A 27,090-nucleotide genomic window follows, 5' to 3' on the forward strand; every position below is an offset into this window, starting at 1 on the left:
ACAAGAGCCGCTGACATGTCAGGCACCCACACTGCCCGCTCGGCACACAGTAGGTCTTCAGTGAGGACCAGCTCTCCTCCCTTCAGAAGGGGGTCTTCTGAGAGTAGAGCATAAAACCTACGGCCTGCGTTCTTTCCCTTCAGCTCACACCGTTTCTGCTCAATTCCTGGATCCTCGGGGGTGAAGCCCCTAATCAAGCTAACGGAGGGAGAGGCCAGTGCTCACTGGCCCGTGCCTCACGGGAGCTGAAGCTTCCAGAACCCGGAGAGCCCGAGTGTGCTGGTGATTTTAGAGTCACGGGCTTCATTCCTCAGGAGATTTTGCTGCCTTCTGGCTTGGCTTCTCTGACTAATTAGAGCATCTTCTAAGGGATACCAAAACCTAAGTTCAGATGAGGAAAAGCACGTTGCCAAAATGAATTTGCAGATTCTACGTTTCTGAGCGTTTGAACCCGGGCTAGGAACAGGCCAATGAAATTCTGTCAGGCTTTGAGTAGAAGGAAACCATCTCTTGCCCTTGAACACGTTCTTCCTGGGGAGGGAAAGCCAAGATGATCTCAGACCAACTCAGGAGAGGGGAGGAGTCTGAGCTGAGTCAGGGCCAGGGTCTCACCACCCAGGAAGGGCCGGTGAGCGGCAGGAGCAAGGGGAAAAGGATGGTGGAAGCTTCGGGCTTCGGTGAGGGCGAGGAGCCCCGTGTCGGCCTCTTCCCAGAAGACCCCTTTCCCCAGGAGGGTGCCAGGAGCCCTGGGCGCTGGGGGCAGAGCTCTGTCTGGAAAATGCCCATCAGTCAAAGTTAAAATCAAGGGCATCAACCTTTGACCACGTGGATGGAGCTAAAGGGTATTATGCTAAGTAACATAAGCCAGTCAGAGAAAGACAAATACCATATGATCTCACTCATATGTGGAATTTAAGAAACAAAACAAATGAGCAAAGAGGAAAATAAAAGAGAGAGAGAGACAAACCAAGAAACAGACTCTTAACTAGAAAGCATAAACGGATGGTAACGGGGGGGGGGGGGGNTGAGGAGAGGGAGGGTGCCTGTCGTGAGCACCGGTGTTGTACGGAGTGCTGAGTCGCTATATCGTACACCCGAAACTAATATTGCACTGCGGGTTAACTAACGGGAATGTAAATTAAACCTTTTTGAAAAAATCAAGGGCAGGGGCACCTGGGTGGCTCAGGCAGTGAAGCGTCTGCCTTCGGCTCAGGTCGTGATCTCAGGGTCCTGGGATCGAGTCCCACGTCAGGCTCCCTGCTCAGTGGGGAGCCTGCTTCTCCCTCTCTCCTTCTGCTGCTCCCCACCCCCACCCGCTCATGTGCTCACTCTCTCTCACAATAAATAAATAAAATCTTTTAAAAATATAAATAAATAATAAATAATCAAGGATATCATCAAAACACGATTACCAAACAATGTTTATTCAACGAATAGTTATCGAAGGCCTACTATGTACCAAGCACCATGTAAGGCAGCAGGCACATCCGAGTTCATGAACATCACGGTCCTAATGCTCCCAGAGCTTAGAGCAGGGCAACGACGTGAGCCACGTCACCACATACATGGCAGGTAAATTATGGGAGTGGTTCTGCAGGGGCGTGCAGGGAATAACAGAGTCCGATGGTGAGGAGGGCCGGATGCTCAGAAAATGCTTTTCTAAGGGAGGACTGTTGAACTAAGAACCAAAAAGGCAGGAGGACCAGAGCAGGGGAGGGGAGGGGGCACCATCCATGGAGGCTGGAGCTCAGTGAGCAAGGGGGTGGCGGCGGGGTGGGGGATGGCTGGGAGATAGCAGACAGGTATCTTCCCGGTGGTCCTGACCCCACAAAAAACACAGAGGAGGGTGTGTGTCCCCTGAGGTGTGGGGACAGTCACAGGGCCCCATGCACTGAAGAGCTGGCCGAAGTAGGGTCAGATGACACCCCTTCAAAGGCCCTGTGATTCCCTGCCCAGCCCCACAACCACAGAGCCAGAAGAATGCTTCCAAATACGGGATATTTCTCAGTTTTCCAGATTCAAAAAAGAAGAAAAAGTCATTCAATATCGGATGAAAACATATTTTCTTGTAACATACAGGTAGTTTGCTGGATGGACATGGCTGGGGTTTGGGGCTGTGTTTTGCATGTATTCAATTTCCTGTATGTTCACCTCAAAAAGCCGGATGCGCCTGTTAGCTCAATGCCAAACCGGCCCAGAGGAATCAGAACAGGGGAGAATGAGGGATGGGTTTTAACAGCGGCCTGCAGTGAGCTGAGGACCCAGGAGGGGTCCGTGGGTCAGGGACAGCAGGCCTTTCAGCACAAATCCTGGATTCAGCCAACTTCTAGATACTGTAGGACACTCCCTGGTGGGCCAGGGGCCTCCCTTCCCCTGGGGTCCCTGTCTATGAGCAGAGATCAGGCTAAGTCCAAGCCCAGCCCTCCGTGAAACTTGCCTGCACAGGAGCCCTGGAAATGGGGGGCTCCCAAAGGGTGAAAAGCTCCATGCTGAGCTTCCTGCTGGCGTGGCTGAGACAATGATCCTTCCTTCCTTGTCCTCTCTGCCCCTAAATTCCAGCAAAGGCAGGGTCTCCAGACAGCCACCGTGAAGACAAGGACACGGGGAGAAGCCCTCTACTGCCCTCTGGTGTCCACCCAGCAACCACATTTCCTGAGAGTGCGTCCTTCGTCCCTCCGTGCTCCCCCCCCACCCCCCCCCCACCCCNGGAGGTAAGCCAACCCTGGGTGTGCACTGCCTCTTCTCTGGGCATCGGTTTCCTTGTCAGTAAGAGGCAGAAAACACTAATTCAAAAAGATACATGCACCCCCATATTTACTGCTGCATTATTAGCAATAGCCAAGATACAGAAGGACGGTGTCCATCAATAGATGAGTGAGTATAAAAGATGTGGTGTATCCACAATGGACTATTACTCAGCCATGAAAAAGAACGAGATCTTGCCATTTGTGACAACATGGGTGGACCTAGAGGGCATTAGGCTAAGTGAATTACGTCAGATAGAGAAAGACAAACACCCTATGATTTCACCTATATGTGGACTCTAAAAAACAAAACAAATGAATAAACAAAACAGAAAGAGACGAGAGGACAAACTGGTCGATGCCAGAGGGGAGGGGACAGGGAGCAGGGCAACCAGGCAAAGGGGATGAAGAGGTACAAACTTCCAGTTATAAAATAAGTAAGCCATGGGGATGATGCGTACGGCACGGGGAATCTAACAGTATTGTACCAATGCGTATGCGGACGGAAGGTGACTATAATTATCCTGGTGAGTGCAGCATAATGCACAGAACTGTCGAATCACTGCGTTGTACACCTGGAACTGGTACAACATCGTATGTTACCTGCTCTTCAATCACTCAATCGATCAAGAGACAGGATTGAGCCACATCGTGTTGAGAAAGAGAACGCCAGCCCCTAAGCTAGTGAACAAGGAAGGTTGGTCACCAAGCGGAGGCAAACTGTCAGGGAGCCAGAGGGGGCCACCAGGGGGACATGGGGAGCCCCGAGAAGCTGGGGAGAGGATGCGGGTGGGCAGAATCCCAAAGGTGAGGTCCAGGCAAGGCAGGAATGTCAGGGGGAGGAGAAACAACCGCACCCCAAGATCTGGCCGGGAGCCACCAAGGGCCACTGCTAACCTCTCCCTCCTCTCTTCCCTGTCCCCTCCCAGTTTCCCCTAAATGGCTAATTTAGAAAATCAAGATATTCTAACCTGGATCCTTTGCAATAAAGGATATTATTGAGACGACTGGCAAAATCTGAAAGGGTTCTCATGATTAGAGAAAGCACCGTATCACGATCTCAAAAGACCATAGTTTTGTAGAAAATTGCCCTTGTTTTTGTAAAATACACACTAAAGAAAAATCATGTCAGCAACTAACAAATGGAGGGGAGGAGGTCTTTGTGTAATACTTGCAAATTTCTGTAATTCTGACATCGTTTCAACAGTTAAAAATGTTTTAATTCTAGAATTTCTTCGTAAAAATTGCATACATTCTTTGACTCAGCAATTCAATTTTAGGATTTTATTCCATAAATATATTGGTATAAGTATATATGTACAATGATAGCTATGTATGTACAATCATATTTTGTATCATATATATGTCGACAATATGAAGTATTATCTATAATATCAATGACAGAAATTTTTAAAATAGCAAAAAATCAACAGTTAAGTGTCCATCAATGGAAGACTGTAAAATAATTACGATAAACTCATGCAATGGCTACTCTACAGCCATTAAGGAGAATGACCTGGGTCTATAATAGCAGGTAACACTTACCGGAGACTCACCACATGGCAGGTCGTACCCAAGAGCTTTATGTGTATGGAGTCAGAACAACCCAGGAGTAGATGCCGTTGCTATCCCCACCATGTAGAGGGAGAAGTGGGGGGGGGTGTTAAGTAACATGCCTGGGGTAACACAGCTAGACGGTAATACACCCAGCGGGGGGTCCAGCTTTAGTCAGATCCAGTACATGGATCCATGTACTTAACCACAGCCAAGGTAATTCCAGAACAATGCACAAGACACCATTAGCAAAGATTGCCTTTGGGGAGTGGGCTGGGAGCCTGGAACAAGGGCAAATTTGACCTTCCATTTTATACTGTTTATATACTTTACCAAATATCTTTATTACGTATTATCATGCATTACTTTTGTACATTTTTTAAAACCCACTCATTTAAGTAAATAAACACTAAAGTATAAAAAAACATTTAAAAAAACCCCACTTCTGCCCTTGACTTACAGTCCTGATGCCAACTTTTAAGAGATTCATTCATTTTACAAGCAATGGTAAAACATATGGTAAGGAAATGAAAAACATAGGAACGGGCTCACATGGGCTGTGGAAACTCGGCTTTAAAGTTGCAGCTATTTCCAGGGTTTGCAGGCACGTGGGCGCGCACACACACACACACACACTCACCAGTTGAAGACGTTCGGTGAGAGTCCTATCCTAACGCACCCCACGGGCCTGAGACACCCAGTCTCGCTTGCCAGGCAAACACCAACTGCAGTAACATTTTTGTGGCTTCTGAAAACTCCCTACAAATGACCTAATGCGACATCGTAGTGATCCCAGTACGGTTTAGTTTCCTCCTCTGCAAAACGGAGATGGTAGTATGTGTTCACCTAATAGCTTCGACTATGTATTTATTAATCACCCCATCCCCATTTTGTAGCTATGGAAACTAGTTTCAAAGGTGGTTCCTGGGGCGGGGGCCGGAGTGGAGAGCGCCCTGACGCGCCCAACTCCAGAGGAGAGAGGGGAGATGGTGGTCCCCTAACAGTTCCTGGGAATTCCTAAGCACAGGTGGCTGGGGCTGGTGGAGGCGCTTGGGACACGCTGTGTTTGAAGGGGCCCTGAGCGCCGAGTCCGAGCGGGGAGGGTGCGGGGAACTGGGAGGCGGTTCGTCCTCCGACGGCACCCCCTCTGGTCTGTGCGCCCCGTCTGCTGACTCCACCGAGAGCCACAGCAGTGCGACCTGCAGGACGGTCCAAGGTAGGCAAGGCCTCGGTGTCCTGCCCGCGCGGGGTTCCTGGCGCTGTAGGCTTCCCGGCCCAGCCGCGACCGGACGCCGGGCAGGATGGAGGGTGGCCAGAGGCATGGGACCTGCGCGACGGAGCCCGGGACCCCAAGTCCCACTTACCAGTTGGGTGGTAAGTCTGTGGCTTTGGGTAAAGCTCTTTCCCGAGCCTTGGTTTCCCCATCGGCAGAGTCGGAGTAAACTGCGTTCCCCTGTAGAATTGGGTAGGAATGAAAAGAAGTCCCGCGCGCTCCGAGCGCGCGTTTAGGCCAGCGGGTCCCGTGGCGCTGAGGGCGGGGCCGCGGCAGCCCGCACGCAGCACCCCTGCGAAATCGCCGCAACGCCCCGCTGTGGGCTCAACCCTGCCCTCTCCGCCGCCACCTTTCTTCCGGAGGTTGGCTTGGGACGCAAAGTCTGGTGCGCTCGCCGGCACCCGCCGCCAGGCGCGCGGGCGCCCTTCGCGTGGCACCCGGAGGTGCTCCCGGAGCTGGGCGGGGACCCGGAGGGGCGGGGTTCGGCCCACGTGACCCCGCCGGCTGCACCCGGACCTAGCCTGAGCCCCGCGGCCCCGCGCAAGTCAGGTGCCCTGCGCCCCTCGCTCGGCGCCCTGCCTGGCCCCCTGCGCCCTGCCTGGCCCCGTGCGCCCCGCGCCCTGCCTGGCCCGGACCATCCTGTTTTGCCCCAGTGCGCCCGGACCCGACGCCCTGCCTCCTGGCCTCCCTTTCCCTCGCAGGACCAGAGAGCGCAGCCCCGGGGTCAGGGCCAGGGCCTGCCCGCCCCTAGAAAGGAGCCGGTGAGTGCAGTCAGCAGGGGGAATGGCGAGGCCAGCGTGGCCCCCAGGACTGGGGACCCAGGCTCAGGGAGAGCCCATGGTGATGCGGGCAGCTCCACGCCATGTGAAAATGCCCCCAGTGGTGCCCAGGCCCAGCCCAAGCTGTGGAGGAGGGCGCTCCCTTTCCACCAAACCCAGGCCTCACGGATACCCTGATCAGACTGGCCTGAGTTCTCAGGGAGCCCATTTTGGGCAAAACAGGGTTTTACTCAGAGCCTACTGCGGTCCGAGTGCACAGGACTGAGACTTCGGTCAACCAAGGAGACTCAAGGCTGGATTCCCCGGGGCCCGAGGCTTTCTGATGAAAGTCTTCCATCTCTGCTGCGGTGCTGATTTGGGGGGACAGAGCCCCGAGGATGTTTAGCCAGGGGAGGAGGGCCCCGATGTTCTCTGGGCTTCCAGAGCCCCAGCTTTATTAGAATCATCTTTTGTTTACATACAGCCCCCCTTCTCTTCCCCGCCCCAACCTAGTTCTAAAGATGTGGGACCTGTCGGTGGGTGATGGACATCGCATAGTGGGCACTGGTCCCAGGGCCTGGCCTGAGCTAAACCTCTCTTATAAATCCCCCGAAGTTTCTGAGGCTTAGACACCTGTTCCCTACTAACCTTAACCCCAATATTGAAAACTCCATTTTCAGTGGGGTTGGGGCTTTTACATTTTCTTTTTTTATGTGGTGTGTTTTTTAAAAATCTTGTTTACAAATTTCTTTCTGAGAGGTTGGAATGGTAATGGGGGAGGTGAGGCCCCCACTAGCCCATTATGTGCCAAGGCAGGCCCTGGCCGTGGCTGTGGAGCCCACAGAAAGGGCGAGAGCTTGCAGCCTGTGAGTAGGTGAATGGTGACACTGGCATTCGGATCCAGCTCATTCACCCCTTTCCTGGATGTCCCTGACTCCGCCTCATTGTTGGGCCACTCAGCGGACCCTAGCAAGTCCACAGCTTTCGTGGGCAAGAACCCCATCCCCTCCCAAATCTCCAGGACCTCATGCCTTAGACTCCAAGCACCAATTCTAGGTTCCTGGGCTCCCCCACCTCCAAAAATGGGCACGGTAGTAGGTGCTTTGGAGGACTGACTGAGGACAGTTCTAGGAACACCGAAGAGAAGTCAGTGGGTCTTATTGGGTAAGGCATTAGAGACTGAAACGTGAAAATCAGCTGAGTGGGTCTGGTGAGGGGCTTGGGTGGTAACGAGGTTTCAGAGCCCTGAGGGCTCATGGGAAAGGTGAGTCCAGTGCCCTGGGGTGACAACGTGGTGCCTGCTTGTGTGTGTGCCAGTTCACGTGGTGGGGTCAGCCTTCTGGGCTGACTGTCTTGTTTGTTTAAGAAGCAAGCGCTGGAGGAAGAGCTCTGGCCCTCCACCCCATCCTCTAGCCTCCCCTTTCATTCTCACATCCGGGCATCATGCAGGGCTGGAGAGGGCTGGAGTGCTCATGGAGCCCAGCCCTGTCCGTGACACCGATGGGAAAGCTGAGACCCAGAGAGGCGGGGAGGCTGGTTCCTGAACCCGGATGGGAAGCCAGCTCCTGACTCCTGGCCCTGTCCTCGTCCGGTGGCTTCACCCCAGGACCCGTTCTTGCTGGGGGCAGTGGAGCTGAGGCTTCAGCTGCACATGTGGAAACTTTGTCCGTGAATAGATGAGCAGAGGGAGCAGAGAGGATGGACGGCGGGGGGGGGGGGGGGTTGGGGGGGGGGGGGGGGGGGGGGGGGAGTTAGCAAGCTACAGATGCCCACCCAGTGCGGTTGCTGCTGGAGCGACAAGGGTGCCTGGGGCCCCTGGAGCAGGGGTCGGGGGAAGCTTCTGGGTAGATATGTGCTCCTTTTGCAGCTGACTAGGGCTGGGGCCTGAGCAGCAAGCCCCTGGCCATGGAAATAACCACACCGGCCAGTGCGGAGGGCGGCGTTTGAGAACCAGCCACCAGCAAGCCCAGGGCGCCCCGCAGCTGGCACGTCCACCTCCCTCTGGAATGTGGCTGCAGCTTTATCGGCAAGAGCCCCAGCATGGCCTCGCTTCTGAGTCAGAGGGCACACCCGCCTCCTCTGTGAGCTGGGCTTTCCAGTTTTATTTGCTCGGGCGGGTGACCACTCGTAAGCACCATTGTTCCAAGGCTCAGAGGGCAGCTGACCCAAGAGGTTGGTCAAGCCAAGTGTCATGCAGGAGGAGCCCCCGCCCACGCTTGCCTTGAACTTGGCCAGACTATGAACTCGATTCTTTAACAGATAAGCACCACGCACCCTCGAAATTCAGGTCTGCATCTGGGATATCCATTTTATAAAACCCGTTCCACTGTCTTTGCAACTCGTTAATCTCCACGTCACCCTTGCTTTTCTCCGTTACAACTATGAAACAATTAGGGCGGGCTGACCGTCTCAGATTAAAATTGTGGTTACGTCTGAGCAGTGGAACGGGCGAAATTGAAAGTGTTTCACGCAGGAACCTCATGACCAGGAGCCTGGTGGAGTCGCCCCCCCGCCCCAGGCCCTGGGAGGTTCCCCCCGGCGGGGGCAGGGACAGAGGCAGCCCTGCTCCTGGGTGGGTCCGCAGACCCTCTGCCCTCACGCTCCCCTGTGACTGTCGTGGGTGGAGGGGTTTCAGGGGCGGATCGGGGTCTTGGGGAACAAGCACAGTGTGTAGTGATGGGAGACGGATAATTGGCTGAAGGGCTGTCCCCTCCGTGAGCCCACATGGGTCCCACAGTGTGGCCGTGCCTGGCAGAGGGACGGCCCACATCAGGGTACCAGCCCGAGGCAAGCCAGAGGGGGTGCCAGCAATGTCTCCCCAAGATGCCAGTGACTTTTGGTCTGCATGTTGTAAATGCTCAGGTCAAGAGTATTCTCCATTCAGTTTAAGGTTAAAAAGCTCTGCATGTCCTTCATTCACTAAGTGGGAAGATTCAGTCACAGTAGATAAAGGCCCGGGGCGCAGGCCATGGGCCTTCAACCCCTGGCTGTGCTGGGAGCCTCGCCACCTCCCGCCACCCCACAGCATGGCACAGCCTCCTACGGGCGAATCTGAACTTTGGAATCCTTCTTCCTTCCCTCCTTTCCCTGCGCCCCCGGCTCCCCTGGAAGTTGGGTCAGAACCAAACATAAGCGCGAGCGTGAAATTTTTCAGATGACGTTGAGCTGCGTGTGACATATGCAGCTCTTGGTTCTTGGTTGGCTGTGTCGGATGCATGTTTGTCAAAATCCAGATCATGTCAGTTCTGGCTTTATTAAACACAGCATAGCGAACATAGGTCACTTTCCATGATAACTCAGGGTCATGATCAGAACTTCCAAGAGGGAGCTAAGCCCCGGTGCCACGGTTTCTGTAGAAGCGGGTGGGGCTGCCTGCCGCCCTGGGCCTGCTGGTCTGCCCTGCTCACATCTCAGCCTATTTCTGAGGGGCTCACCCCCTCCTGGCAGGCACCCCTTCGCCAAAGGTGCCCAGACCCTCCAGGTCCGGCATGTATCTGGTCCCCGGGGCCTTGGTGGTCTTTGCTGTCCGACTTGGCTCCAAAAAGCCACCTTATGAGCAAGAAACTTCCAAGAGAAGCAACAGTCTGGGAAGGGGACCCCAGGGGCGGGGGGCGGAGGGTGGGGCATGTCCTCAGCCTCAANACTGACTGAGGACAGTTCTAGGAACACCGAAGAGAAGTCAGTGGGTCTTATTGGGTAAGGCATTAGAGACTGAAACGTGAAAATCAGCTGAGTGGGTCTGGTGAGGGGCTTGGGTGGTAACGAGGTTTCAGAGCCCTGAGGGCTCATGGGAAAGGTGAGTCCAGTGCCCTGGGGTGACAACGTGGTGCCTGCTTGTGTGTGTGCCAGTTCACGTGGTGGGGTCAGCCTTCTGGGCTGACTGTCTTGTTTGTTTAAGAAGCAAGCGCTGGAGGAAGAGCTCTGGCCCTCCACCCCATCCTCTAGCCTCCCCTTTCATTCTCACATCCGGGCATCATGCAGGGCTGGAGAGGGCTGGAGTGCTCATGGAGCCCAGCCCTGTCCGTGACACCGATGGGAAAGCTGAGACCCAGAGAGGCGGGGAGGCTGGTTCCTGAACCCGGATGGGAAGCCAGCTCCTGACTCCTGGCCCTGTCCTCGTCCGGTGGCTTCACCCCAGGACCCGTTCTTGCTGGGGGCAGTGGAGCTGAGGCTTCAGCTGCACATGTGGAAACTTTGTCCGTGAATAGATGAGCAGAGGGAGCAGAGAGGATGGACGGCGGGGGGGGGGGGGGGGGGGGGGGGGGGGGGGGGGGGGGGGGGGAGTTAGCAAGCTACAGATGCCCACCCAGTGCGGTTGCTGCTGGAGCGACAAGGGTGCCTGGGGCCCCTGGAGCAGGGGTCGGGGGAAGCTTCTGGGTAGATATGTGCTCCTTTTGCAGCTGACTAGGGCTGGGGCCTGAGCAGCAAGCCCCTGGCCATGGAAATAACCACACCGGCCAGTGCGGAGGGCGGCGTTTGAGAACCAGCCACCAGCAAGCCCAGGGCGCCCCGCAGCTGGCACGTCCACCTCCCTCTGGAATGTGGCTGCAGCTTTATCGGCAAGAGCCCCAGCATGGCCTCGCTTCTGAGTCAGAGGGCACACCCGCCTCCTCTGTGAGCTGGGCTTTCCAGTTTTATTTGCTCGGGCGGGTGACCACTCGTAAGCACCATTGTTCCAAGGCTCAGAGGGCAGCTGACCCAAGAGGTTGGTCAAGCCAAGTGTCATGCAGGAGGAGCCCCCGCCCACGCTTGCCTTGAACTTGGCCAGACTATGAACTCGATTCTTTAACAGATAAGCACCACGCACCCTCGAAATTCAGGTCTGCATCTGGGATATCCATTTTATAAAACCCGTTCCACTGTCTTTGCAACTCGTTAATCTCCACGTCACCCTTGCTTTTCTCCGTTACAACTATGAAACAATTAGGGCGGGCTGACCGTCTCAGATTAAAATTGTGGTTACGTCTGAGCAGTGGAACGGGCGAAATTGAAAGTGTTTCACGCAGGAACCTCATGACCAGGAGCCTGGTGGAGTCGCCCCCCCGCCCCAGGCCCTGGGAGGTTCCCCCCGGCGGGGGCAGGGACAGAGGCAGCCCTGCTCCTGGGTGGGTCCGCAGACCCTCTGCCCTCACGCTCCCCTGTGACTGTCGTGGGTGGAGGGGTTTCAGGGGCGGATCGGGGTCTTGGGGAACAAGCACAGTGTGTAGTGATGGGAGACGGATAATTGGCTGAAGAGCTGTCCCCTCCGTGAGCCCACATGGGTCCCACAGTGTGGCCGTGCCTGGCAGAGGGACGGCCCACATCAGGGTACCAGCCCGAGGCAAGCCAGAGGGGGTGCCAGCAATGTCTCCCCAAGATGCCAGTGACTTTTGGTCTGCACGTTGTAAATGCTCAGGTCAAGAGTATTCTCCATTCAGTTTAAGGTTAAAAAGCTCTGCATGTCCTTCATTCACTAAGTGGGAAGATTCAGTCACACTAGATAAAGGCCCGGGGCGCAGGCCATGGGCCTTCAACCCCTGGCTGTGCTGGGAGCCTCGCCACCTCCCGCCACCCCACAGCATGGCACAGCCTCCTACGGGCGAATCTGAACTTTGGAATCCTTCTTCCTTCCCTCCTTTCCCTGCGCCCCCGGCTCCCCTGGAAGTTGGGTCAGAACCAAACATAAGCGCGAGCGTGAAATTTTTCAGATGACGTTGAGCTGCGTGTGACATATGCAGCTCTTGGTTCTTGGTTGGCTGTGTCGGATGCATGTTTGTCAAAATCCAGATCATGTCAGTTCTGGCTTTATTAAACACAGCATAGCGAACATAGGTCACTTTCCATGATAACTCAGGGTCATGATCAGAACTTCCAAGAGGGAGCTAAGCCCCGGTGCCACGGTTTCTGTAGAAGCGGGTGGGGCTGCCTGCCGCCCTGGGCCTGCTGGTCTGCCCTGCTCACATCTCAGCCTATTTCTGAGGGGCTCACCCCCTCCTGGCAGGCACCCCTTCGCCAAAGGTGCCCAGACCCTCCAGGTCCGGCATGTATCTGGTCCCCGGGGCCTTGGTGGTCTTTGCTGTCCGACTTGGCTCCAAAAAGCCACCTTATGAGCAAGAAACTTCCAAGAGAAGCAACAGTCTGGGAAGGGGACCCCAGGGGCGGGGGGCGGAGGGTGGGGCATGTCCTCAGCCTCAAGGGGTGGTTCTGACTGGCTCAGACAGCCTTCCCGTCAATCTGTTTACCGGCCACTGAGCGTGCTCTAAGATACTTGGGCTCGCATGGTAAGAAGATATACTAGCGTCCTTTGTTGTACTTCTGTCCCCCGCCCCTCACCATCTAAGTTTCTTCAAGGAAGCCTGGAATTGTGTCCCTTTGGAGAAGAAACATTGGTAACTAGTCAGCTGATGTTCACGGCCCTCTCATCTGCTCTGGAAATAGAACCTCAATGAATGTGCTTCTTAGGATACAATTTTTTTTCAAAAATGGTTTAAGAAAAATGAATAAACCCCAGTCATCCATCAAAAAAGAACTTTTTCTTCCAATTTTTTTAAAAACCAGAAATTGCCTATTCGAAGAGAACGGTTACAGTGAATTTTGTTTTAACACTTTCTTGTCCAAAATCTAAATTCAGCTGTCAGTGAAAATAGTTTGAATGCCGCCGGCACACTGAGGCAACTTCGGAATGCATTGTTCATGGTCAGCATCTTGCTCGAAGGGGGAGATACTGAGGGTTCGGTGCAAAAAAATTAAAAAGTTATTTTTCACCAATTTAAGGCACAAGCCGAAATATTTTAGTTTGAGGACCACGGGAACTCTGAGGAAATTTTCATTTTAGATGGTATCTGGATGCCACCCTGAAAAGGTCACTTGTCATAATCGACCCCTTGTGAAATACCTCTGGCACAGAGCAAGTTTCGTTGACATCTCTATGATGAATGTTCGAGTGCTCGGTCAGCAGCCCTGGAAGAGAGATGCCCCCCCAGAATTCAGAAGCAAAACCAAGTCTTTCAGTCGGCTTGAAGAGTTCCTGGGGAGAGCAGACAGATGGGACCCCGGCTCCAACGTTCCTGAGAAACGGATTTCAGTCCTCCGTGAAGACTTGTCGAAGTCATGCAGCGGTTCTCAAACTCTGTTGCCCACGGCACAACTGTCACCCAAACTGCATCTTCCCCTGAGCCTTGGTCCCAGAGAAGAGCTGATGTCAGTGTGGCAGCCTCGTCCTTGGGCCGAGGGGCTCCCATGTGCGGCTTGCAAGGGATCAGAGCCCTGGGAGCATGGAACAGTGCCTGCAAAGTCTCTGTCCCTCCTGGAGCTTGACAGGGATGGATGTGACAGCCTCAGTCACACCAGAAGGTGCAAAGAAGTGTTCAAAGGATGGGCTTGATGGGGTGGAGGGCTGAGCAGGGTGGTCCCCGCTGCAGCACCCTGGACCCCTTGTGCTCGAACCCATGGGTGAAGTCCTCCCTGGTGTGGTGCCTCAGTGCTGTACCCGGTGTAATGGCAGCATCAGCTCTGCGAGGCCCATGTGATTTCTCTGCGGGAAGACCCAGCAGGAGGGCCTGTCCATCCTTATTCCCTGCTCAGCCAACCCCTTCTCTGTCCCTGTCCTGCCTCACTAGAGCTTTGCTGCTCGGAGGGGTCCCAGGACCAGTGACATCGCCAGCTCCAGTGTGAACGTGACCCCCAGGGAATCTCGTTAAAATATGAATTCTGAATCCGGAGGTCTGGGGCAGGGCCTGAGAATCTGCATTTCTAGCAAGCGCCCAGGAAACGCTGCTGGTCCACGAGGCACACTGGTTTGGGTTTTTGTTTTTTGTTTTTTTAAGATTTTATTTATCTGAGAGAGAGTGAGAGCGCACAAGCAGGGGAAGAGGCAGAGGGAGAGGGAGAAGCAGGCTGCCCGCGGAGCAGGGAGCCCGACACAGTGAGGCTCAATCCCAGGACCCTGGGATCATGACCTGAACCGAAGGCGGACGCTTAACTGGCTGAGCCCCCCAGGCACCCCATAGGAGGCAAACTTTGAATAACATGCAAGGTTCTATGGTTCTGCTTATCTTGGCTTTTGACACTTGGATTTTCCTTCCTCTGTCCTTTTAACATTGACCGGGATCCGGTTTAATGTCTACAAATAGGGCATAAAATCACCTGCACTTTGCCTTCCTGGCCAGCAGGTTACCTAGAAACAGGGCGTCACGAGGCTACTCTGTCAGGCAGCTGAATGAAGTCAGGCTCTGGGAGGGTGAGGCCCGGCCGTGGGGAGGCCAGAGCTGCCGGGGGGCTAACGTGTGCCCAGGCTCCAGGGCTCCCGCAGCCGGCCTCCCTCAGGTGAACTAAGCCCCGCTGACCGTGCTGCCCACGGCTGGTACCTCTCACCTGCCGGCACTTCGGCCCCACCGTGGGAAACACGTGCATGCCCTTCACCCCCAGCCCCCGCAGACACGGTGACCTCACAGGCGTCACGCTGGGGCCACCTGTCAGCGGGCGGGGGCGTGCACCCTCGACTCCTCAGCTTGGCCAGGAATCTGGGGGGAAGTTGCCTCTTTGCCGTGGTGTTGCCTCCACTGGGAGCTCTGGGGCAGAAGCCCCATGCAGGGAGCATGTCTCCAGCGTTTCCCCAGCATTTCTGGGGTCCCCACTGCAGAGCAGCACCCTGGGACGGGGGAAGGCGGCGTGCCCCTAGACACGACATCACCGACATCGTCTCACAGTGGAAGGACAGAGGGCCCCGTGGCTAAGTGTGTGAGTCCCAAGGGAGCAGGAATTTCACACATAAACCGACACATTTAAACTACCCAATTTTGCCTGTTTGAGAAAACCCTTCCGCCCGGGTCCAGACAAACTGCCTGGGAACTCAGTGCGCTCTGTTTTGCTTCTTGGTGGCTTAGCCGCTGTCCACAGGCTTACGGGGTGACCACCTGTGACCCTGTCTTTTCCAGCTGTGGTCCTGACAAGCAGAGATGGGGAGAAAACTGGACCTTTCCAAGCTCACGGATGAAGAGGCCAAACACGTCTGGGAAGTGGTTCAGCGGGACTTTGATCTGAGAAGGAAGGAAGAGGAGAGACTGGAGTAAGTGTGTGCGGCCGAGCCCGTCCCTCCGGCCTCCTCTGCAGGGGCCTCTTGGGGCCGCCGGGGCGGGCAGACTGCGGGAAGCGCGGGTGCGGGACACCAGGCGGGAAGCCGGCTGCGGAGAAACACCCTGCTTTCTGGGCTTGGCTTCCTCCCCTTCCTTAAAACAAGGGGATCTGACTTTCCAGCCTGCATTCAGGTGTCCTCTGAACAGTTTTACTTCCTCTTGGCCCAGATTCAGGGTCACCTTGTCCCCTGCCATGACACAGTGAGCCAAAGGTGACAAAATAAGGAAATGCCCAGAATGTCGGGATGCAGGGGTTTTAGGATCAAGGCTGGCTTTGTCTGTGTCTCCGGCCTGTTGGGTGGCCCCCATCCTCAATGGGCAGCCATGGGGGGAGCCAACACCCTCCACCATTGTTTACCCCTCCCCCACCCGTAACGCTTAGCCGGGCACCGTGCTCCTTTCATATCCTTTCTTGGTGTCTGTGTGGGCTGGGAGGCCTGTCAAGGAGACACTGGAGCAAAGATTCATGGAGGAGGGGGGCAGCCAAGCGAATGTCTGAAAGAGCACTCCAGGCAGAGGCGGAGAGGAGGTAGGACAGGAGTGGGCGCCCGCCGTGTGGGGCCTGACGGGCCTCTACAGGACTCGGGCCTTCGGAGTCCCAGCCCGTCAAGCAGGGGATCGAGACCTGGCTTGTGCTCTGCAAGCCGTGGGCTCCCGAGAAATGGTCAGGTGTACTTTGAGGATGGAACCAGCAGGTCTGCCCAGGACCGGACATGTGGGTGCCAAGGGCGACTCCAGGGTCGTGGCCTGAGTAGCTGGGAGGATGGGTTGTCCCCGCCTCCCCGGGGAAGACGAGGTGGAGCAGGTTTGGGGGAAATCAGGGAAGGGTTCAGACACGTCGCGGTTAGGCTGCCTGTTGGACGTCAAGTGGACGAGTGGATGCCACGTGTGCTGGCCAGGAGCCCAGAAGGGCTTGTGGAGTTTCCACCAATAGATGGTATTTGTATCAGGTTCCTGGGGCTGCCATCATCACCTTAAATTTAGTGGCTTACCATGCATACATTTCTCATGGTTCTGGAGGTCAGAAGTCTTAAGGTCAAGGTGTCAGCAGGCCTGCATTCCTTCTAGAACCTCCAGGGAGGAATCCCTGTCCGTGCCTTTCCCAGCTTCCAGAGCCACCTGCCCTCCCTGGCACCTGGCCCTGCCTCTGTCCTCAGGGCCGTCAGCATGGCATCCAGCCCCCACTCCGCTTTCATCCTCTTTCTCCCTCTGCCCCTCGTAAGAACCTGTGATGACCCTGGGCCCACCCAGATGACCCAGAGTCACCTCCCTGCCTCAGGATCCTTCACTTAATCACATCTGCAGAGTTCCTTTTGTCAGGTGAGGTGACGTATTTACAGGTCCCAGGAACTAGGAACACTGGACAGTTTTCACGTGGGAGGAGCGTTATTCGATTGACCCCGGTGTGTCGTCACCAGGCAGGAGGAGACCCCTGCAGGAGGGAGTCCAGAGAGAAGAAGACAGGGCCCCCAAGGAGGCAGAGAAGGACCAGCGGTGAGGGGAGCTCTGAGTCTCAACACAGAACAAAGTCCCTGAGCAATGGACAAGCCACTTAAGAAAGAAGCGTGGTTCCGCCCAGCGACCCGGGTGTCAGTGGGGAGCGGCCCGGGTCAGTGCCTCTGAGGCCTCCCGCGGCCTCTCTGTACAATCCCCCCCTGCCCCCTGTTTTGCTCTGGGCTCCCGAGTCACCCCCTGGGTTTTGGTCATGAGGCTCCTTCCACCCTGCTGACTTCTGGGGACTGCCAGCCCCTAACACGCCCGCACGAGACCTCACCCTGGAGCGCCCGGCAGGCCTTGACCTGACCTGACTTCCGAGTCCCAAGCAGGGGTCAGAGCTGCCCGCCCTGTGCTCCGCCCTTTTTTTTCTGCTTCTGGTGACCCCACCTCTCCACATGCTGAAGCCCCTCCCTTTCTTCCCCTTCTTCCTGTGAACACTCTAGTGTCCTCTCACTCTTACCCAGAGCAGCTCCCCTGCCCTGGCTGTGTCCACCTGGCTCGGCCAAGGGCCACGACGCTCGTACCAGCAAAGCCAGCCTAGCCTTCCCTCTTGACAGCACCCCCTTCCCCAGGGATGGACCAAACCCTGCCTCCAGGCAGCCCAGCGGTTGTCGACTTTTATTTTAAATGTATATAGAAACACAGATAAGTGGAAAGGATGGGAACCCAGCTGTCAGGGAGCAGAGGGAGGACGACCTGGGCCGGCTCACAGGAGGCAGCCAGAGACCCTTGAGGTGGGCTGCTTCTCCTTGGTGTGGACAGCTGAAATGGGTTTTGCCAAAATCCCTGTGTTTCTTGCATGAAGGGGAGTCCCTTCTGTCATCCATCATTCCTTACTGTCACATTCCTTGCGTCATTTCACATTGCCAAGAGCAGACAGGCCCAGGTGAACTCTTGACGCTGTTGGAAACAGAAGGCTCCTACAAGGACATGACCCTGACTCCTGCTGTGGGCCAGGCCAGGCCCCCGGGCCAGTTATGGTCAGGGTGACCCCCTCATTCAGAAGTGTCTGACTCTGTGTGCTCGGAAAGGGCCAGCTCTGGAAGTGGAAGGCGGGGGCGTGGGGGGTTGGTCTGCTCCGCTGTGTCTGCTGGGCCTGCCGTGTGCTCGGGGGTGAGCTTGTTAAGTCCCTGCTGCCAGACAAGAGGAGGCTGTCTGGGGCATGTTAATGCAGTGTTGTCCTGCCCCTGGCAATGCCAGCGTGCAGAGAAGCCGTGGCCGGGAAAGTCTGTGTCGCAGTAACATTGAGCCAAGAGCAGTGAAGCCCAGTGGCATTACCGTGACTGGTTCTTGCTGTGCAAACAGGGATCTAGCTGGTGATACGTTTGGGAAGTAAAGAGTCGTTCTGGGAGGGAGGAGGAGGGAAGGGTTTTTATAGTTCTTATCATTTTTGAAGGTTTTGTCTCTTGTTCACTGTGCTGTTAGTTAAATATGCAACAAAAAGCAAAGCCACCTCTCACTGCGAGGAACCTTTTCTGCAGTGTCCCCCTGACCCCGGGCCGCCGCAGGACCCAAGCATGTGGTCTCGAGGCACGCGTGTGAGCGTGATGAGTACCATGAGGTCAGAACACATGGGTTCAAGTTTGGCCCAGACAGACAGTTCTGCTGAGAAAGGGCACGGCTCAAACCAGCTAAAAATAAAGACTCTGGGCTCTTGACACAGGAACTGGTTCTGCAGAGCGGTTGGCTAACGTGCCAGCACTCCGGGTCTCTGATCTGTGAACCAGCCAGGGGCCGAGCACAGAAATTGGTCATCCGGTGACCACGAGGTGGGCGGCCGTGACAAACCAAGCAGCCCGGGAATCGCTCAAATGGGTTTCTGATGTCTTTGCCATCCTCCAAAAGGATTGCCCAGTGAGTGGCTCGGCTCGAAGAGCCTACCACAGTCACTGATAGAGCTGAGCCCATGGGGAAGATTGCGAAACCGAGAAACACGTTCAGTAAATGGAAAGAACTTTCCTTTCCTGAAAGTGCCTCAGGTGGACACTGTGCAGGGGCCTGATTCGCTGGGAGCAAATTTGCCAAACAACGAGCTCACCAAATATCCCAGTTGGAAAACAGACAACAACCATATTTCTTTTACTATTTACAAGTTAACAGAAATGGGTATTAGGTGGAGTTCTCCCCAGACGTGAAAGTGCCAGTCTGCTGCGAAGGATGTGGGGACGGGACCTGGTAAAGACCCCAGCACCGGCTCCCACCCTGTAGGCACAACACGCCTTAGGGTGTCCTCCGGCAAAGCACATGACCAGTGAGCTGGCCCGATCCCCGATATCTGGGAGGAGAGACAACACAGATGCCTTTCCTCCAAATCGCCTGGAAGGAGTTTCCGAGGGTCTAGCTCCTGGGTGGCGGGAACTCATAGAGAGCACCCCGAATGGGTGGCTTTCCTTGCAGGCTGTTTTGGGAGGTGGACAAGAAGCAGGGGGGCATGCCGTCTTTGATGCTCCCCAGGCACAGAGAAATCTCTCCCTGAAGTTGGCGTGTGGGACCAGGGACTTGGGAGTGGGGTGTTTACTGTATAGGGTGTCCTGTGATTCCTGGCGTCCCATCAGGACATGATGCCACACTCCAAAGAACCCAAAATGCAAAAATATACAAAATTAGGATGTTAACAACATTGGTATCAGTCGGGTGGTTTAGGATAGATTTAGCTTACTCCCTGCTTCCTACCATCGAGTCCTGAGCAGTGCGCTATACAAAGAGGACGTGTGTCTTGCTGTGGACGAACATGCAGCCTTAAAGTCGGGCAGACCCTCGTGTGAGAGAATGGCCCTCTTCATGCCGAGTCAGCTCCCTGGTGCAGAGCCTGGGCTGGGAGTCTGGGGGGCAAGGGACACGAAACGTAGGATTGTCTCAGTTCCACGAAGACTGGTTGGTTGCACGCTATTGCTGATAATGTTGTTAAATGGATAAAATCGAAATAAAAATACTTTCTTAACATGACGAAAGTATCCCTCAAGCAGTACTCATCAGGGTACATTAATGTTAGAAACAAGAAAAGGATTTCTGTCATCAGCACTCTACACTGCTAATTTAGCAGTGTTCTCGAGGGGCTGGCCGATGCGAAATAAATCCTAGGGATGGAGAGAGCCAAAGCTCTTATCTGCACATGTGAAAACCCAAGGTAGTTCTCTGTAAAGCCAAGAAAAAAGAGAATTTAGTAGTCTGTCTAATTACAAAAGAATATAAAAGAAAAACCAGGGTCCCCTCCTTAGTCATAAAAAAAAAGTCCGTTAGAAAATAGATAGAAAAAAATTCTACTTATAACAAAAAATATGAGATACCCAGAAATATACATATCAGCAATGTGCACAAGCGGTACGAAGAATAGCACAAAACCTCATGGAGCAACATTCGAAAATGTTAAGTAAACAGCAAGTGACACCACGTGTTCTAGGTACAGCGCAAGCATCTTACTGCAGAGGGATTAATGAGCCACAATCCCAGTCAAATTCCCAAGACACTTTGGGGGACTAGAGAAAATGGTATGGAAAAATAAAGATGTAAGCTAGGACAGTTTAAATGAAAATAGTAAGAAGGGCTTTGTTCCAGGAGATCGTTTATTTCAGTGCTACATTAATTAAAATAAAGTGGTCCTTCACAGATGTCACCAATGAAACAACAAGGAGAGGTCTAAAATACAACGAAGTATGTGTATCAATTTCTACGACAAAAAAGGGAACACTTCATACCTGTCGGAAAGGTTAGTTTGGGGACAGTTGACCACCAGCAGGGGTGAGGGTTTATCTCAGATTTTTCATTGAAATGTTAAAAACGTAAAACCTGTAACTAGGAATATTCCTGAGAGAGAATATAGATAGGAACGTATAGAATCTTGAAGCAGGAGGACCTATGTATGACAACACAGGCAGAAATCACAACAGGAACTTATCAATATGTATCGACTAAATAAATACGTACATACGAAATTTAGAAGAAAATTTCAACTTTTAAGAAGAAGAAACGATCTAACAGAAAGGGCGAGGATTCCTATCCTTGCTCTGTAAGGAGCTTCTTAAAATCAAAAAGATAAGTCAGGGGCGCCTGGGTGGCACAGCGGTTAAGCGTCTGCCTTCAGCTCAGGGCATGATCTCGGCGTTATGGGATCGAGCCCCACATCAGGCTCTTCGGCTATGAGCCTGCTTCTTCCTCTCCCACTCCCCGCTTGTGTTCCCTCTCTCGCTGGCTGTCTCTATCTCTGTCGAATAAATAAATAAAATCTTTAAAAAAAAAGAAAAAAAAAAAGATAAGTCAGTCTTCCAAATTAGAAAACCACAAAAAAAAACCCCAAAACAATGAAATAGGAAAAGGATATGAACAGGAAATTCATCAAATAAGAGATGCACTTGGCCAATAAACATGAAGAAATAACTAAAAGAATAACAAGAGAAACACAAAATAATCAAAATACACCGTTTTCACGTATTTCCAAAGATGAATGAGAATCCCAGTGGTCAGCCTGGCTGACAGGTGCAGGCAAATGCAGGGCTCAAAAGAGGGACAAATGAGACCTTTGCAGAGGCCAGTCTGGCATAATGAGGCAAAAGCCCAAAACAGGTGCTCATCCCTTGAGCCAGCGAGCTCTTTGCTAAAAGTCATGCTAAGAGAGAAGCAGGAGAGGATAGTCCAAGGATCGTAAGAGTGAGGAACTAGAAAGACCCTCGGGTCCAAAATTACAAATTTTCACTAAATAACCAACTTTAACCATGAATTCAACAATGGATTACTTGGCGCCCATTAAAACTAAAGCTGTAGCAATAAATCTTCATGACCAGTTCACGAGCTATTAAGTGGAAAAAGCAGATTGTGAAAATTATGGGTTTATGTCATTTCACTTTTTTAAAATGCATAGAAAAGTCTAATAATAACGGAGGCTCTGTGCTCGTGGAGTTTTTTCTCGCTGTGCTCCCCCGCACTCATGTCTGGGGGTCTAGTGCCTTCTGTTTCTTTTGCTGATCCTCCTGGACCCCGAGTATTCACGTTCAGAGGGTCCAGGGCCCCCACCTCAGCTCTGCTCTGTGCACACTCCCTCCCTGAGGGATGGGCACCGCGCCCTGCTGCTAATGCCCCCTAGACCCACACTGCCCGGGGGAACGAGGAACTGAGCTCCGTCCACTCTCCGGGGCAGTGGCCAGTACCTGTTAAGCACCTGTTAAGCACTTGAAGTGTGACGGACGCAGTTGGAGAACCAACTTTGTCCTTTTTTTCTCATTGTAACTGACCGAAATAGCTCCATGTGCCTCCTGGCTGCCATATTGGATGGTGCAAGTCCCAGATGATGCCCTCAGCCGAGAACTTTCCTCTGAACCTGTGAGGCATGTAGACAAATGGATGCTGAGCGCCTCGGCCAGGGGTCTAGCCAGCATCGCTAACACAATGTGTCTAAGACAGGTCTTGATTCCTCCAAGGCCCCCACTTCCCCATCTTGGAATCAGCCTCGTTGCTGAGGTCAAGTGCCCAGGAAGCACGGTCGTTTCCACTCCTTCCCTCTCACCCACATTTCATGCCTCGACGAGCCCCATTGGCTAAGCCTTCAAAATAAATCCCAGCTGTGGCTCGCCGGCCACACAGAGCCACCCCGGTTCATCCCAGCCCATCTCTCTTCTGGACATCTCCCCTCCACCCTCCCTGCCCCGCTGTCTTTCTCCCCATGGCCCTCAGGAGTCACCTTTCCTCCAGTCTCCCTATTGCACCCTCCTTCACCTCCCTTCTCAGACACCACCTCCCCAGAGAAGCCTCCCTGGATTGCCCTTTCTAAAATAGCCACCTCCCGACACCACTTCTTTCTGCTTTGCCTGCTGGATCTCCCTCCGCAGCACTTAGGGCTCTTCTAATATATGAGTCATGTGCTTGTTGAGTAGAATCTGTTTTCCCACCCATGTCTAAGCCCAGTGAGAGCTCCACTTCGTCACTAAGCCCGGCACAGTGCCTGACCACGGAAAGACTCGCGGCTGTCTTTGAATGTGCACAGACCCATGTGCACTTGGGGCTTTGTCTGTGTTACCTCATTTCCTCCCTAGACAGGCTTGCCACACAGCTGCTCTTACTATGCACATTTCCAGGAGAGGACGCTGAGGAAGGGCCAGGCTCCCCGGCTGTGACGAATATCTGGAAATGGTTAATTGTGGGACTGTATGGGGGGGTCCCCTCTAAGCGTTCGACATTCATCCTTGTTATTCGTTATTTGGGTATTAAGGAGTCTTAGCGACCCAAGGAAACCCCCTTGAAGGGACCATGCAGGGAATAGCCCAGCTGTTTAACTCGCTCCATCTGGGGAAGAGCAGGTGCTGGGGACGCCTGCATCCTCGACCCGACGGATGTGCGCTGCAGAGAGAGAGGCGAGCCTTCACCTGGCGTTGTGCATTTGCGGGCTGCCTCCCAGGCTCCAGGGAGTTGGCGGGCTGCAGAGCTGCGCCCCCGTCTACGGGCGTGGCCTCTCAGCTGCATCCTGCTGGAAAGGATCGGGTCATCCCAAAGCACAGGGGGAGCGAGAGTGCTCAGCGCCCACGGTGACTCACGCCCTGGGCGAGGACGGAGCTTACCTAAGTAGCACCCCCTGTTTTCAAGGGCACAGCCCGAAAATCAAATATTAGGCCTGCGAACCTTCCCCCAAAAGGCAAACAGGTGGAACTGTGGATTCGCAATCTCTGCAAACAGATTGGGGTTCCTGAGACACTCTCTGGAAGCTCTCCCGGCCTGAGACGTGAGCAAACGAGGCTGGTGCTAGCAGTAGTGCCACCAAGGGGTGTGAGGTCCCCCTCGCTGGGCGGCGTGGCACTGCAGCAGACGCTCTGAGGGCCACACTGCCCCTGGAGAGTTTGCTCAGCCTGAGAGTGCTACCCGGACTCCCTCAGACCAGGGGCCTCTGGCTGTCGCAGCAGCGAACTGGTCAGCCTTGTCCTGTTTGTCGCCCTGTGATCAGGCTCTCAACTATCCTCACGCTTTGCTGTCCTTCAGCTGTGACTGACCGTCCTGCTTAGTTCGGCCGCCGTGCAACAATCTAGCATCTCGATTCTGTGACTCATTGGTGCTTTTGGGCCCCAACACCCTGTTCTGAGGTTCACACCTGGGATTCGTCTCTCCATCTGGAGCACATCTGCAGGTTATTTTCTCAGGAAGGGCACGGGCTATGGAGTTGACATTCGGGAATCTCTCGGCTGGGAGTAAGATCTCTGCTTGCCCACTTTCCTTCAGAATTCTGACAGAATAATGCGCCCCCAAAGACACTCGTGTCCTGACCCCCCGAATCTTTGGTTGGGTCAGATTTCGTGCCAAAGGAGTATGCATTTGCAGATGCAACGAAGGCTGCTGATCAGCGGGCCTGGACTTGGGGAGACAGGTCCTGTGCTACCCAGCTGGGCCCACGGTGACCACAAGGGGCCCCATGGGAGGAAGGAAGCGGGGAGGCAGGACAGTGCTGTGAGGGGCACCCCACCTGCCGTGCTGGCTCTGAAGGTTAGAGAAGGGGCCTCGGGCCAGTGGTACGCCCTTGGGACGCTGCAAAGATCAAGAGAACAGATTCTCCCCCAGAGCCTTCTGGAAGGATTACTGTCCTGCCAACACTCTGATGGCGGCCCCGTGACACCCACGTCAGGCTTCGGACCTCCAGAGCCGTCAGATAAAAAGTCGGAGTTATTTTAAGCCATGGAGGGTGTGGGCCTTTGCTAGAGCAGCCACAGGAAACGGCCCCGTGGCTTCCAGCTTCCTCCTGCCACCTGCCCGCCACTCGTGCTCCCCCAGCATGAGCCCGCAGAGTCCTGACGGAGCGACGCGGCCCTCTGCGTGTGTGCGGCCTGCAATCCAGCAGCTCCTGATCTGAAGATCCAGCTCCTTTTCTTCTCCTGCTTGGGAGGGTGTCTGTGTATTTTTCCAGGGATCACTGCTTCCGTGGCCTGGTCAAAACTCACAGCCAACCAAGCTGTGCAGAGAAGAGCAGTTCGTTTATGCCCTGAGATTGCTCGTGGGCCCCACCGCCTGGGCGGAAGACGGCTGCAGCTTCCTCTCTGGTATCGACCCTCTGCTCGCTTACACCGATTCTTCACGTCCTAGTCTTGTCTTTCAGAGTCCCCCATCCCCACCCCCCCTGCTTTTGGCCCTCAGGGTGATAGAGTTGCTGGGGTCTTGGCTCTACACACTGCCCACTGGCTCCTTGCTGGTCCCTGAGGCAGCGTGGAGGGTCAGGTCTGCTTCCAGAATGAGAACCATCGCTCATGAATCATCCCAGTCAGGCGTTGGGAGCGGCTGGCAGCCGCCACTGAGATCCCCGATCCCAGCCATCAGCCTCATGTGCTGTGGCCTCTTCACCCCAGCCCAAGACCGCCCGTCCCCAGGCCTCTCAGCACCTCATGCTGTCCTACAGGGACAGGGTCTAAGGGTCGCCTAACCCAAGACGCAGCGAGCAGAAGGCCTGGTCCGAGCTCATCCCTCTTTCAATGGCTGCTGGGGAACGTGGCCCCCGTGTCCTCCTCCCAAGCTGACCCTGGAGGGCGCACCACCCACCCCTGGGTCCTGGGCTTTCCCCAGTACTCACACCGTGCTCCCCTCCGGATTTTCCCCGAAGAGGGGGAGAGCAAGGACGCGTGGGTCTGCCCTCTTCACATCATCCCTAGCCTTTTTCCCTTCCACACCCAGTCGTGGCCGAGAGGGGACTTGCCTTCCCCTTCCTGTCTTGAAAGGGCATTCCTTGCACCAGACCCGCCTTGTCCTGCAAGGTCACTAAGCCCCTCTTGAGGACAGCAGGCATCTCCCCTCCACTCTGGGCTCTGGATGTTGGCACCCCAGGGCAGGCTGGAAGTCGGAGGGCAGGGCACAGTGCTGTGGGTTTCTGATCCCAGGGTCTCCCCTCTGCTGAGCTTCTCCTCCATCCATCCCTCATTCCGCTGCCACCCCCTCTCTCCTCGTGCCCGTCCCTTCATCCTTTGCTCTGCATCTGGGGAAGCAAACTTGCTTCAGAATCAGCCTTTCTCGAGCATTTCGGCCTCAGACTCCCTTTACAGAGAACCCCAAAGAGCATACGTTCATATGGATTATATATGTCAATATTGACCCTAACAGAAATTAAAACCAGGCATTTAAAAAATATTCATTCATTCATTTAAAAAATAACAATAGTAAACCTTTCACGTTAACATAAATAACATTTTTCTAAAAAATAACTTTTCCCAAAACCAATGAGAAGACCGACGTGTTCTGGTATTTTTGGAGATCCCTTCCATGTCCGGTGTAATAGGAGATGGTTGAATTCTCGTTTCGGCTTCTGTTTTGAATGTATTGGAATATGCTGTTTTGGCTGAAGAATTTTTTTAAAAATCTAGCCTCCTACTGACATGTAGCTGGAAAAAAGGGGTGTGTTTCTGAGTCTTCCCAGATGATTATGGACGTTGTGCTTCGATATTACAAAGGAACCCAGCAACTGGTGATTTCTTAAAGGGTAGTTGCACGGTGGGATCTGAACGTGTATCAGTGAACTAAAATCCATTGATCTGTCCTGCACTCTAAGTGCATCTTGCACCCACGTGTGGTTTTGTCACACCGAATACAGTTTCCAGATGGTGACACATTTCATTATACACCGAAAAAATCCCATTGGTTGCCATCACCACTGATGTCATCAGCAACCTCCAAGTGGTGGACACTGTCAAGCTCAACAGTGGCAGACATAAACTTCCCAAGATTCTTCTTCGTGCTCAGAGTTTTGTCATTAGCCACAAATATTGTCACTTGTTTTCCTCGAGGTGACGGGCTCACTGTGTTCATTTCTAAGAGAATGTCTGACAAACACCCAAGTTTATCTTCCAGTTGTTCTTTTAAGTAAAAATGATGCTTCGTGAAAAAAGATTCTAGTTCATGTTGGCACTCCAGCCATTGGCTGCTTTCCTACATCAAGACCCCGGTGGTGCTTCAGGATGTAGCAGAAATGCCTTCGGTGCGTGCTTCTCATTTCTTCACACGGGATATTAAAAAGACGCAAGCTCAAAGGTCAAGGTTTAATAAGATGAGTAACTGTTACTGTAGCATCAAGGACCTACCTTTAGTCAGAAGACACTTCATCAAAGACATGCTCTTCTTTACCTTTGTGACAAATCCCACAAGGACTGCTGGTACGGTTTGTGCGTCTGCCTTGACCCATGCTACGGTCCTCGCTGTTT

The 27,090-nt window shown here is 54.0% G+C and overlaps 1 protein-coding gene across 1 annotated transcript in view; it reads left to right on the plus strand.

Annotated features, from left to right (window-relative positions):
• Positions 1-6,079: 6,079 nt before the first annotated feature.
• MLPH (melanophilin) overlaps positions 6,080-27,090 on the plus strand; it is a 44,671-nt gene continuing 23,660 nt past the window's right edge. The window contains exons 1-2 of the mRNA XM_034655462.1: positions 6,080-6,332; positions 15,245-15,375. Of these exons, the coding sequence (XP_034511353.1) occupies positions 15,266-15,375 (110 nt within the window). The 5' untranslated portion in view covers positions 6,080-6,332; positions 15,245-15,265. The remainder of the gene's footprint in view (positions 6,333-15,244; positions 15,376-27,090) is intronic.

This window comes from Ailuropoda melanoleuca, chromosome 2 (assembly GCF_002007445.2).
Source record: "Ailuropoda melanoleuca isolate Jingjing chromosome 2, ASM200744v2, whole genome shotgun sequence".
In the NCBI taxonomy this organism is placed as follows: domain Eukaryota; kingdom Metazoa; phylum Chordata; class Mammalia; order Carnivora; family Ursidae; genus Ailuropoda; species Ailuropoda melanoleuca.